This window comes from Carex rostrata, chromosome 1 (genome assembly GCF_964058835.1).
Source record: "Carex rostrata chromosome 1, lpCarRost1.2, whole genome shotgun sequence".
Classification (NCBI taxonomy): domain Eukaryota; kingdom Viridiplantae; phylum Streptophyta; class Magnoliopsida; order Poales; family Cyperaceae; genus Carex; species Carex rostrata.
The window spans coordinates 14527742-14542543 of NC_135918.1; the positions used below are offsets into that span (position 1 = coordinate 14527742).

At 33.5% G+C, this 14802-nt stretch overlaps 1 protein-coding gene across 1 annotated transcript; it reads left to right on the plus strand.

Moving 5' to 3' along the window:
- The first annotated feature begins 6489 nt into the window (after positions 1-6489).
- Positions 6490-9286, plus strand: LOC144560158 (uncharacterized). Its single transcript, XM_078309341.1, has one exon. The coding sequence runs from the start codon at positions 6597-6599 to the stop codon at positions 8847-8849; it is 2253 nt and encodes a 750-aa protein (XP_078165467.1). The 5' UTR covers positions 6490-6596; the 3' UTR covers positions 8850-9286.
- Positions 9287-14802: the final 5516 nt, after the last annotated feature.

The window sequence follows — 14802 nt, forward strand, 5'->3', positions numbered from 1 at the left end:
ATTGGGAAATAAAATCCAACACCGATCTCAATTATGGCTTTGTTTTTTGCAATTTGTGCATATTTTCCCTTCACCTTGAAGGCTGGTATTTGAGGTTTTTTTTGTGACAAGGTTCTCGGATGTGGAGGATTGATACTCACTGAGTATTTTATGGAGGTAACTCAAGGTTTCCTAGTTCATGGTAATTTTTTGGTTTTTGCTGATTAGGGTATTTTCTGGTAAGACTGATGAAGCCCTTTTTTTAATTTATTTTTTGTGGTTCTGATCTGTAGGAACAGATGTTGCTGATCGGTTCTGCTGATTTCTGATTTTTTGTTTTTGTGGTTTTTTCGAGTGTGAGCAGGGTTTATTTGTTGGTATAACAGAAAATTGGTACTGGCCAGTTTTTTTTTTCTGGTACGTGTGATTTTCTGATGTAGGAATGAGAACTTGAGCAGGAGACACTGGTTGCCAAAGTTTTTTCCTAGTACGGGTGTGTCTGATGATTGTATAAAAATGCATCATGTGACTTCAATACAATCATCTCACGTGTCGAGAATTATTTATATTTATCCGAACTAGAAAATAATAAAACATAATAACTAAATGTCTATAAAAATAATTCGTTTAATATTTTTACAAATACACAACAACGTGATCCTAATTTCGCCATATATATATATATATATATATATATAGAGAGAGAGAGAGAGAGTGTGTGGCTAATATCAAAACGTTTGCACCACGCCTCCTGTGCAACCAAGTTATTTTCATATTTTTAAAGTCTAAATGATAAATGTAACCGTTAAATGTGGTCTCCATATTAAAATGTGCTCCGAGACCAAATTTTACATTTTTTGGAATTTTTTTTTACTATTTATTAAGCCACTTTGAAAATCGCTGATCCAACGGCGGCTTCTGATTTTACTGTTCCAAACAGCTACCGTTGGATCAGCGATTTTCAAAGTGGCTTAATAAATAATAAAAAAATTATAAAAAATGTAAAATTTGGTCTCCAAGCATATTTTAATATGAAGAACAAGATTAACAGTTTGATCAATCATTTGGACTTAAAAAATCAGAAAATGACTTGGTTGCACGAAGGCGTGGTGTAAACGTTTTGATATTAGCCACTATATATATATATATATATATATATATATATATATATATATATATATATATATAGGATTTGGCTAATATGCTATGGGTAGCTAAGAGGCCTCCCGTGCTACGGCTCAATATTTGACTTTTCAAAATCCTAACGGTCGATCCGAACCATTCATCTTGTTCTCCATATTAATATGTGCTTGGAGACCAAATTTTACATTTTTTGGAAATTTTTTACTATTTTTTTAGATTTATTGAATATCGCTGTTTTTTATGGTCCAGATTTGTCTGAAAAACAGCGATTTTCAATAAATCTAAAAAAATAGTAAAAAAATTTCCAAAAAATGTAAAATTTGGTCTCCAAGCACATATTAATATGGAGAACAAGATTAACGGTTCGGATCAACCGTTAGAATTTTAAAAATTTGAATATTGATCCGTAGCACGGGAGGCCTCTTAGCTACCCATAGCACAGTAGCCAAGTCCTATATATATATATATATAGGCTAATATGCTTTCGGTAGCATATGGGCCGAAATACACACGGTCCAAATTTAAAATTTTAAAATTCAAACGGTCAATCCGAACCGTTCATCTTCTTCTCCATATTAATATCTGCTTGGAGACCAAATTTTACATTTTTCTGAATTTTTTTACTATTTATTAAGTATTTTACAAAATTGTCGATCCAACGGTGGCTGCACAAAACAGTAAAACCGTTGGATTAGCGATTTTCAAAGTGACTTAATAAATAGTAAAAAAATTCAGAAAATTGTAAAATTTGGTCTCCAAGCAGATATTAATATGGAGAATAAGATGAACGGTTCGGATCGACCATTTGGATTTTGAAATTTCAAATTTGGACCGTGTGTATTTCAGCCCATAAGCCACCGAAAGCACATTAGCCTATCTCATATATACTACTTTTAGATTCAAACTAATTATTTAAAGATATTTACCTATGTAGTCTTGACATCATAAAATCAGAAAATCAGAAAATTGACCGACATGCAGTCTTGATATCCTAGAATATGACTGTGAAGTTTCAAAAAAAATCTTAAAACAGATCACGAGAGATGTCTGTCTAAAATTGCCCGAACTGCTGAAGAAGTACTTCTGAGCTCAAATTTGCACATCTTGTTAACATACCAAAGCATCTTAAAAAATCATTAAAATTGACCGACATGTAGTCTTGACATCGTAGAATATGACTGTGGAGTTTCACATAAAATCTCAAAACAGATCACGACATATTATCTTTCAAAAATTACCTAAATTGTTGAAGGAGTGCTTCTGAGCCTAACTTTGCACCTCTGGTTAACATAGGTAAATATCTTCAAAAATCATGAAAATTGACCGACATGTAGTCTTATTCTACGATGTCAAGACTGCATGTCGGTCAATTTTCATGATTTTTTAAGATGCTTTGGTATGTTAACAAGATGTGCAAATTTGAGCTCAGAAGTACTATTTCAGGAGTTCGGGCAATTTTTGACAGATAATCTCTCGCGATCTGTTTTAAGATTTTTTGTGAAACTTCACAGTCATATTTTACGATATCAAGACTATATGTCGGTTAATTTTCATGATTTTTGAAGATGCTTTGCTATGTTAACCAGAGGTGCAAAGTTGGACTCAGAAGCACTCCTTCAGTAGTTCGGGCAATTTTTGAGAGATAATATCTCATGATCTGTTTTGAGATTTTGTGTAAAACTTCGCAGTCATGTTCTACTATGTCAAGATTGTATGTCATTCAATTTTTATGATTTTTGAAGATGCTTTCGTATGTTAACCAGAGGTGTAAAATTGGGCTCAGAAGCACTTCTTCAGCAGTTCGAGAATTTTTGAGATATAATATCTCGCGACCTGTTTTGAGATTTTGCATAAAACTTCAGTCTTGTTCTACAATGTCAAGACTCTTCAGCAGTTTGGGCAATTTTTGAGAGATAATATCTCACGATCTGTTTTGAGATTTTGTGTGAAACTTCACAGTTTTGTTCTACAATATCAAGACTGCATGTTGGTCAATTTTCATGATTTTTGAAGATGCTTTGCTATGTTAACCAGAGATGCAAAGTTGGATTCAGAAGCACTCTGACTTAACAATTCATACAAATAAAATTCATACAAACCTCCAACTTAACAATTCAAACTAATCTAAATTTCAAACAAACTGAACAGCATAATCTATAAAAATATATATGTGTGTGTGTGTGTGTATTATATATATATATATATATATATATATATATATATATATATATATAGAGAGTACGGCTAACGCGCTTCCTCTAGCATATGGGCCGAAATGCTTCCGGTGGAAAGTTGAAATTTCAAAATCCAAAAAGTCGATCTGAACCGTTCATCTTCTTCTCCATATTAATATCTGTTTGGAGACCAAATTTTACATTTTTCTGAAATTTTTTACTATTTATTAAGCCACTTTGAAAATTGCTGATCCAACGGTGGCTTACCAAACAGTAAAAATCAGAATCTACCGTTGGATCAGCGATTTTCAAAATGGCTTAATAAATAGTAAAAAATTTCAGAAAAATGTAAAATTTGGTCTCCAAGCAGATATTAATATGGAGAAGAAGATGAACGGTTCAGATCGACTTTTTGGATTTTGAAATTTCAACTTTCCACCGGAAGCATTTCGGTCCATATGCTAGAGGAAGCGCGTTAGCCGTACTCTATATATATATATATATATATATATATATATATATATATGAGTAAAGCTAATATACACTTAAGTGTACCAAGTGTACCGTACACTTAACCTTAGGGCCATCAGATTTCTTTAAAAGTTGTGCTACCACGACTTTTAAAAAATCTACACGACTTTTAAAGAAATTTGACGGTCATAAAGTTAAGTGTACGGTACACTTAAGTGTATATTAGCTTTACTCATATATATATATATATATACATTTAGAGTAAGGCTTGGGTGCTATGGATAGCATAGAGAGCCACCGTGCTACGACTCAATATTCGAGTTTTCAAAATCCAAACGGTCGATCCGAACCGTTCATCTTGTTCTCCATATTAATGTGTGTTTGGAGACCAAATTTTACATTTTTTGAAAATTTTTTACTATTTTTTTAGCTAGGTAGAAAATCAAATATCTTAATGGTGTAGAATTTTTTAGATCAAGTGATTTTCTACCTAGCTAAAAAAATAGTAAAAAATTTTCAAAAAATGTAAAATTTGGTCTCCAAACACATATTAATATGGAGAACAAGATGAACGGTTCGGATCGACCGTTTGGATTTTGAAAACTCGAATATTGAGTCGTGGCCCTCTATGCTATCCATAGCACCCAAGCCTTACTATATATATATATAGAGAGAGAGAGAGAGAGAGAGATGGGCTACGGTGAGTTGCAAAGTAAAGCGACTATTTTACTTCACGCTCATATTTTGTGATTTTAAAGTTCAAAACGTCGATCCGAACTGTTCATCTTGTTCTCCATATTGAAATGTGCTTGGAGACCAAATTTTATATTTTTTTGGAATTTTTTTACTATTTATTAAGTAATTTTGAAAGTCGCTGATCTGATGGTCCCGAAAATTTTACTATTTTTCACTGTTCACAGCAAAACAACAATTTTAAAAAATGCTTAATAAATAGTAAAAAAATTCCAAAAAATGTAAAATTTGGTCTCCAACTACATTTCAATATGGATTAAACATCTAACAGTTCGGATCGGTCGTTTGGACTTTCAAAATAAAAATACGGCGTGAAGTAGAAACGCGTTTTACTTCGCAACTCACCGTAGCCCGTCTCTCTCTCTCTCTCTCTCTCTCTCTCTATATATATATATATAGAGGAGGGTTCAAATGCCTCCATGTTTTTGTGCCTCCATCATGCCTCCATCTCTCTCCATCATTTTCAAAGTTCAAACAGTCAATCCGAACCGCTCAACCTAACCTCCATACTAAAATATGTTTGGAGACCAAATTTTATATTTTTAGGAATTTTTTTACTATTTTTTTAGATAGGTACAAAATCAGTAAATCTGAACCATCTAAAAACAGTATTTTTGTACCTATCTAAAAAAATAGTAAAAAAATTCCTAAAAATATAAAATTTGGTCTCCAAACACATTTTAGTATGGAGGTTAGGTTGAGCGGTTCGGATCGACTGTTTGAACTTCGAAAATGATGGAGAGAGATGGAGGCACAAAAATATGGAGGTATTTGAACCCTCCTCATATATATATATATATATATATATGAATATGCTAGCATGCTATGCATAGCATAGAGCCCCTCCATGCAAAGCCTTCGATTTCGACTTTTCAAAATTCTAACGGTCGATCCGAACCGCTCATCTTGTTCTCCATATTAATATGTGTTTGGGGACCAAATTTTACATTTTTTTTGAATTTTTTTACTATTTCATTAGATTTATTGAAAATCGCTATTTTTTTATGGTCCAGATTTGCTAAAACAGCGGTTTTCAATAAATCTAAAGAAATAGTAAAAAAATTCCAAAAAATGTAAAATTTGGTTCCCAAACACATATTAATATGGAGAACAGGATGAACGGTTCGGATCAACCGTTAGGATTTTGAAAAGTCGAAATCCAAGACGTTGCATGGAGGAGCTCTATGCTATGCATAGCATGCTAGCATATTCCTATATATATATATATATATATATATATATATATATATATATATTAAAATTTCCAAGCCGCGGATATTTTCCACGGGGTGGAATAAAAAATCCCGGGCCGCAGATTTTTTTTTGCGGGTTGGATATTTTTAAAAATTTTGCTGAACCGTGATTATTTTTAATAAAAAATATTATTTTTTGGGTAAAAATAAAAATCTCAATATGATCGGCGTTGAAAAAGAAAAAATAAATTGGATCAATACGGAATTTAACACATCTAATATACATGTTGCAGTGTAATTTTAGATAGAGAAATTGGCATTCTTATTTTGATTTCATTCAACACACGAGTTATATATTTGTTCATTTCAATTTTATTATTTGTGCACTGCATGAAGCCAAAGCAGCGCCATCAAGATTATTTGCAAATTGTAAGGGATTCAGACAAACCTGATCTAGATTGTCATTTTGAGATTGATATTTTGTTCCTCCATTACTCATATAAGAAATTAGAATATATTTTTATACATTTTCTAATTTGAACTTGTCAGATTGTTTGTCAGAGTCTAGCGACATGTTATTTAGCAAGATGCCTTGCCTCAGAGAATTTCAAATCCACTTGAAGCACTTAAAATATAAATCAAACTCGGACATTCACCTAAAGTAACTAAAAGAAGTGATTTTGGGCCAGAAAAGTCGGCCCAGAATGGAGATGTTAATAAAAAATATAAGTCATTAATTCAAGTTGTTTTGGTCCTTTCATTTCCTATCTCAATCTTCGCATCGCTTCCTCATCTCAATATTCATCTTCTCCGTGCGCTGTCACTCGAAAGAAAGAAACTCTCAAACAAACCCAAAAAAAAAGAAAAAAAGAGGAAGAAGAAGATGATGCCCGTGCTGTCCCTCACCTCTTTCTGTAACCTTTCACCTTCAATTTCTCGTCGTGGCCTTTGTCTTTTCTGCTCTGCCATCCCCAATTCCAAATTTCAACCCCTCCAAATCAACAACAAACCAAAACCACGACCACCATCTGCAACTAATTCGCATTACAATGAGATCCTTGAGCATTATCACTCGCTGTTGTCTTCCAAGAATGCTCCAACCTCAATCCATCCTTTCAATGTGCTCCTGGGTGCCTTGATTCGAAACTCTGACCCGGCCGTTTATTCCTTCTTCCACTTTATAACCCAAACAGATGGAATCCGTCCTAATGATAATACCTATGGTCTCATGATTAAGTATTGTGCTGAAACGAATCGTCTCGACCTAGCTTTTTGTTTTCTCGGAAGGCTTCTCAAAGAGGGTCACATGGGTAATGCCATGAGATTCAGTCCAATAATCAAGGGTCTTTGTTCTGAGAATAGGTGTAGTGAGGCTGCAGCTATTGTTCTTTACAAAATGCCTAAGTTGGGATGTATACCTAATGTCATCTCGTATACCATTCTTATCAAGGGTCTTTGCTCCAAGGGCAACATTGGTTTTTCCCTTCAGTTATTTTTCAGGATGGTTAAACATGGCGGTCGGTGTGAACCTTCTGCTATCACGTACAACATTGTTATAGATGAGCTTTGTAAGGCAGGTCAACTCACTAAGGCATTTGGTTTGTATAGACTGATGCATCATGCCGAGGTTATACCTGATACTTTTACATACAACTCGTTAACTAGTGGGTTGTGCAAGAAAGGTGATATTCCGAAGGCAATCAAGTTGATGCATGAAATGATTTCCAAAGGGTACGAACCCAATGTCGTGAATTATAGCACTCTTATAGATGGTTTGTGTAAGAATGGTGAAATTACAAAGGCAGAGGAGTTGATGCATGAAATGATTTCCAAAGGATGCGAGCCCAATGTCGTGACTTATAACTCTCTTATAGATGGGTTGTGTAAGAACGGTGAAGTTACCAAGGGAAAGGAGTTGATGAATGAAATGATTTCCAAAGGGTGCGAGCCCAATGTCGTGACTTATAACTCTCTTATAGATGGGTTGTGTAAGAACGGTGAAGTTACCAAGGGAAAGGAGTTGATGCATGAAATGATCTCCAAAGGATACGAGCCCAATGTCGTGACTTACAATACTCTTATAGATGGTTTGTGCAAGAAAGGTGAAATTCCGAAGGCAAAGGAGTTGATGCATGAGATGATTTCCAAAGGGTACGAGCCCAATGTCGTGACTTACAGCACTCTTATAGATGGGTTGTGTAAATATGGTGAAGTTACCAAGGCAGAGGAGTTGATGCATGAAATGATTTCCAAAGGATACGAGCCCAATGTCGTGACTTATAACTCACTTATAGATGGGTTGTGTAAGAACGGTGAAGTTACCAAGGGAAAGGAGTTGATTAATGAAATGATTTCCAAAGGGTGCGAGCCCAATGTCGTGACTTATAACATTTTTATAGATGGGTTGTGTAAGAACTGTGAAGTTATCAAGGCAGAGGAGTTGATGCATGAAATGGTCTCCAAAGGGAACGAGCCCAATGTCGTGACTTACAATACTCTTATAGATGGTTTGTGCAAGAAAGGTGAAATTATGAAGGCAAAGGAGTTGATGCATGAGATGATTTCCAAAGGGTACGAGCCCAATGTCGTGACTTATAACTCTCTTATAGATTGGTTGTGTAAGAATGGTGAAGTTACCAAGGGAAAGGAGTTGATGAATGAAATGATTTCCAAAGGGTTCGAGCCCAATGTCGTGACCTACAGTATTTTTATAGATGGTTTGTGCAAGAAAGGTGAAGTTCCGAAGGCAAAGGAGTTGATGCATGAGATGATTTCCAAAGGGTACGAGCTCGATGTCGTGACTTACAATACTCTTATAGATGGGTTGTGCAAGAATGGTGAAGTTACGAAAGCAAAGGAGTTGATGCATGAAATGATTTCCAGAGGATGCGAGCCCGATGTCGTGACTTATACCACTCTTATAGATGGGTTGTGTAAGAAAGGTGAAGTTACAATGGCAAAGGAGTTGATGCATGAAATGATTTCCAAAGGGTGCGAGCCTAATGCTATGATTTATAACATTCTTATTGATGCGTTGTTCAAGAAAGGTGAAATTGTGAAGGCAAAGGAGTTGATGCATGAAATGGTTTCTGAAGGGTACACACCTAATGCTTATAGATGGACTGGGCAAGAATAGTTAAAAAGTTATGAAGACAAAGGAGTTGCTTCTACTTTCAACTTGTTTTTGGTTATCATACAATGAAACGATTCCGCAAATTCATTGATGAGCCCTTTCAAGAGGTGGTTGTATTTTGTCCGAGGACATGCTCTCGCCTTTCCATTGGTTACATAATCATAACAGATGCAATTGCCTCTTTAGATAGCGGAATAATTGACAAGGAATAAGGCTGGAGTATAAGTAATCGATTTGGTAATTAGGTGTTAGGTGCTTGTAGTGCCTTTTGGTTGGTCATATTTAATTTGGTAATAGCTGCAAACTTGTTATAATTATATATCTTGCTCAAAACATTTTAATTATCTCTGATCCATTGGACAAAATTTGTCTGATCCATTGGACAAGTTTATTTTTGTAACAATTGCATTGCTCGCAACCTGTTTGATGAAATTCCTCAATGAAGTAACTTTTCTTTTGTTGAAGAAAATCTCTCTTCTACCAACATCTGACACCCCATATGCTATTAGTTTAATCCAATCCATTAACTTTACAAAAAACAGTATGATCTAAACCATATTACATTCTAAAGTCCCTGATATCCCTGCTATTTCGTCTAAGAAAAGCACCAAATTGAATCCACCTTATGTAAGGTAAGTGGTATATATGGTTATTTGTTTTAGTACTTTATTTTTAATTGAAGTTAAGTTTGATTGAATTGAAGCCAGTTATGCATTATATATTATTTTCTAATGAAAGTGTCTGTAGAAAACTATGGGTATATATTCAGGAAATAAATCTGATGCGATCCAACAAGATCGCAGGGTTCCTACGATTCTAATCTCAGCCGTTTATACTTTTTGAGATTCGTGCACAAAAACTATCTCTTTTTAAGATTCCCACACTGTAATAAATGAAGGGTTGAAATTGGAATCGCAGGACCCTGCGATCCCGTAGGATCGCAGGACCCTGCGATCCCGTAGGATCGCAGGACCCTGCGATCCCGTAGGATCGCAGCAGATTCTCACCCATATATTCTGTGCTTTCAGTCAGGAATTGATGGTTTACATAGTTTTCAACAAAAGGTGATCTATGGTTGATTATAGTACTATTGATCGATTGGACATAGGGGTGTCAATGGCACCGAAATTTTTATTAATAGGAAATATAATAAAAAAATATCCAGGTTAGAGAACACTTTTGATTTTTTTCGAGATATAGGGAAAACGTTTTGATTTATCACGGCCTCTGGCCGTTATGACTTATCACGGCCAAGATTAGCACTAATTACCGCACTTAAAAAAAAAAAAAAAAAAAAAAAAAAAAATTCATGGCCGTGATTGATAATCACGGCCAGCATATTTCCCATATTAAATGGACAAACTCAGATCTCATTCTACACGGTCAAACTCAGATCTCATTCTACACGGTCAGATATTGCACTGGATTTGAATTCTGGCCGTGATTATCAATCACGGCCAGGAACTCTTTTTTTTTTTTTTTTTTTAATAAGTGCGGTAATTAGTGTTAATCCTGGCCGTGATAAGCCATAACGGCCAGAGGCCGTGATAAATCAAAACGTTTTCCCTATATCTCGAAAAAAATCAAAAGTGTTCTCTAATCTGGATATTTTTTTAATATATTTCCTATTAATAAAAATTTCGGGTCAATGGCACCCTATTACCCATTTTTCCGACCTGTATCGTGTCTGAAAACACAAGGTAAGATTTTTCTTTCATTAGCTTATCAGGTACGTGTAATGATTTTTTTCAGTTATCTTACCTATTTTCGTATAAGATCATTTTTAAAAATAAAATTATATATATAGATATATAATTTTGTACCGGGTAAAGTTATATAATTTTTTCGGGTACAGATATATAATTTTTTCGTATAACGATTTTTTTTCCATTATCTTTCCTATTTTCATATAAGATAATTTTTAAAAATAAAATTATATCGGGTACGAGTAAAGTTAGAGGTTGGATATTCTACTTTCATAAGCATATGATTATAACATGTTTTTACGTTTTCAATGTCCAAAATGATTGATCTGAAGCACTCAACATCATGGTTTCGAAACTCAAAATCGGAATCAGAATCAGAATCAGAATCAGAATCGGATATTTGACTATGAAATCGGAATCGGAAGAATCGGTCAGAATTGGTTGAATCGGATCGGAAACTCGAATTTTTTTAACATAAGCTTGTTTTGTACTTAAAAAAATAATTTGCTAAAAAATTATGTTAAAACAAAAGTTACACTAAAATAATTCACTATAGAACCATTCTCAAAATTTTCATTCTATGGTAATTAACTATTTAAATATTAATAACCCTTATAATAATTAAATTTGAACGGATAACAATAAATTTTGTATGTAATCACTTATAAATTAAAATTTATCTGATTTTAAAATGAAATAGATTATTCCGTAAGATAATAAAAAAATAATATTCACAAAAGAGAAATAAAATATATAATTTATATTCTATATTTTTATAACAATCAAACTTGTAGGCTGTAGCATTATATTGGGACTTTTTACAATAAAAATACACCCAGAAATTATTAATTTAAAAATGTACTAAATTTGGTATTTTGCACCGGTATTTACTTGACGAGAAATATTTAGCATAATATTTTAAGTCAAATGAATGATTGAAAAAATCAGCCACTTAAAGAGATCCACATGGAACCCTCTTAATGGGAGTTATATAAAGGCACGGATCGAGCCAAAATTTTTATTAATAGGAAATATATTAAATAAATATCGAGATTAGAGAACGTTTTTGGATTTTATCGAGATATAGGAAAACCGTTATGGTTTATCATGGCCTCTGGCCGTTATGGCTTATCACGGTCAGCATTAACACTTAATTAATCATTATCCATTCTAACTGAACCGTGCAAGAAAAAAACCGGAAAAAAAACCCTGGCCGTTACTATCTATCACAGCCAGAGGCAGAAAGAAAGAAAAAAAAAGGCTGGCTGTGATAACCCATCACGGCCATTAGTGAAACAATTTTTATTTTTTAAATTTTCGGGTCTGGCAGTTACTGTTTATCACAGACAGATTTTTTTTTTCTCTGGCCGTTCCAATCTATTACGGATAGGGTTTTTTTTCCGGTTTTTTTTATGGTTCAGTTAGAATGGTTAAGCTTGTTAATTTAGGTGTTAACTCTGGCCGTGATAAGTCATAAAGGCCAGAGGCCGTGATAAACCATAACGATTTTCTATATCTCAATAAAACGCAAAAGCGTTCTCTAATCTCGATATTTATTTAATATATTTCCTATTAATAAAAATTTTGATAAAACGCAAAAGCATTCTCTAATCTCGATATTTATTTAATATATTTCCTATTAATAAAAATTTCGGCGGATCGAGACTAAGGTGTGTTTCTTGTGCGCAATCTTAGCCGTTGATCTAGTTTGGGTGAATGGTCAATGGCTCTCAGTGAATTTTTTTTTTTTTTTTTTTTAACCTTTACTAGCCCACAACTGTAGTCTTGGAAGTTGAAATGGGGTAATAAATGTCATGATTTTTAGTTTTGTGATCCCGGTGTGCATAAACCTATTAATGCATTGATATCTAGAAATAGGAAGTTTATACACCATGTCTATTTATAATATTTGTCAATTAGTCTTTCTTCTTCAAAGTTCAAAACACCCGAAATTTTTATTAATAGGAAATATATTAAAAAAAATATCCAGATTAGATAACGCTTTTGATTTTTTTCGAGATATAAGGAAAACGTTTTGATTTATCACAGTCTCTGGCCGTTATGGCTTATTACGGCCAGAATTAGCGCTTAATTAACCATTCTAACTATATTAACTATTTTTTAACTAAATCAGAAAAAAAACCCAAAAAAACCCTGTCCGCGATATTTAGAAACGGCCAGCTCTGTCCATGGTATAAAGCAACGGCTAGGCGAAAAAGAAAAAAGAAAAAAAAGCTGTCCACGATAGATAGCAACGGCCAGGCGTGAAATTTTAAAAAATGAACCCCTGTCCGTAATAGGTGATAACGGCCAGCGAAAAAAATTTATTTCATATTGATGCTCATTTTGTCTTGATTTTAAAACTGATCAATCAACGATTAATTATATTATATACAAAATTATTTTAATATAGATAAAATTATTTTAATATATATAAAATTATTTTAATATATATAAAAAAATATTATGAATGATTATAAAATAATTTTGTATATAATATAATTAATCGTTGATTGATCAGTTTTAAAATCAAGACAAAATGAGCATCAATATGAAATAAATTTTTTTCGCTGGCCGTTATCACCTATTACGGACAGGGGTTCATTTTTTAAAATTTCACGCCTGGCCGTTGCTATCTATCGCGGACAGCTTTTTTTTCTTTTTTCTTTTTTGCCTAGCCGTTGCTTTATACCATGGACAGAGCTGGCCGTTTCTAAATATCGCGGACAGGGTTTTTTTGGGGTTTTTTTTTCTGGTTTAGTTAAAAAATAGTTAATATAGTTAGAATGGTTAATTAAGCGCTAATTCTGGCCGTAATAAGCCATAACGGCCAGAGACTGTGATAAATCAAAACGTTTTCCTTATATCTCGAAAAAAATCAAAAGCGTTATCTAATCTGGATATTTTTTTTAATATATTTCCTATTAATAAAAATTTCGGTTCAAAACACAGCTTGGAACTTTCTTCAGAAAAAAACGAAAATGGCGTGAACTTCCTCTCCGAAAAAAGAGAAAAACGGCTTGGAACTTTTCGGCACGGCTGAACTCGGATGACTCGGACCAAAACATTTTGCATTATGAAGCTGTGTCAAGGACATGCTACTTCAAAGGACTACGCTTTGCTCATACATTACAATACTTCTGAAGCCTATTTATAAGATACAAGACTCAAAAGAGCCGCTGGAGTAAAGAGCAGCTGGATATTTTGCCTTTTTCTGAATTGGGTGTCATTTGCAAGTTTTCCTCTTTCACTTTTGCTAAGTGCACCCAGAAATTGTATCTCCATTTTCAATATGCTTTGTCAGAATCAAAAATACCGAAAAAAAGTTTGGTTTGACTAGTTTACTTCGGTTTCAACCAAACCGACTGGTTGAACAACCCTAGTCGTACTTGATAATGGTCTAATCCATGTAATGAGGTCTTGCTTTGCAATTTCAAAGAAACTTGTTTGAGGTCTAGCTAGAAACTTGTGGCTATATGAATTTTGGATGTTTATGAAATAATTAATTGTGGATGGTCCATGATTGATTTAGTATGAACCAAGAGTATGACAGGTCTTGGACTTTTAGTTTAAACCGGTTCTAAACAAATTGTTATAATATAAATATATTAAATTAAATTAATTTGGTCTTAGTTATGGAATTCTTAGACTGATACTGATCCTAGCATGTTGTATTCTGATCATTAAATATTTTATTGTACTTTCAGTAATATTTGTTGATTCGATTAATCAAGCATGCCAATGCCTAATGAATTCATACAAAAATCTAATGTGATCAATGATCTTGAATATAAAACTTGATTGTTGGAAATCTTAATTACACCTATGTTAACCATATCAAGTAGTCACTGGTACAACTAAATTTGTTTTACTGAAACAAGCAAGGCCTAATGAATTAGCATGTTTCATTTGTCAGTAAAAACTGCTAGAAAACGAAACATTAACGAAATGCTATGGGATGAACATAAGAAGTCATTTAGTTTTTGGATTCACCTTTGAATCAATTGGGCCAATTTTCTCTTGTGGCCAAACCTATAAAAAAGAAACAAAGCAAAAGATAAATCAACACTTACACAGGTATTAGAACCTTAGAAATTTCACCAAATATGTAACCTAGAGTGAACTACAGAAAAGTTAATTTTCTTATGGATAAGTCTACGGACCCTTCTGTTTCAGTAAAAACAGATCACAGAATAATAATTTTTTATTTTTATTTTTTACAACTATCAAAATTTGTTGAACGGAGATCA

Bases quoted from the DNA above. Each gene is read 5' to 3' on its own strand.
- LOC144560158 (XM_078309341.1), top strand. From the start codon at position 6,597: ATGATGCCCGTGCTGTCCCTCACCTCTTTCTGTAACCTTTCACCTTCA.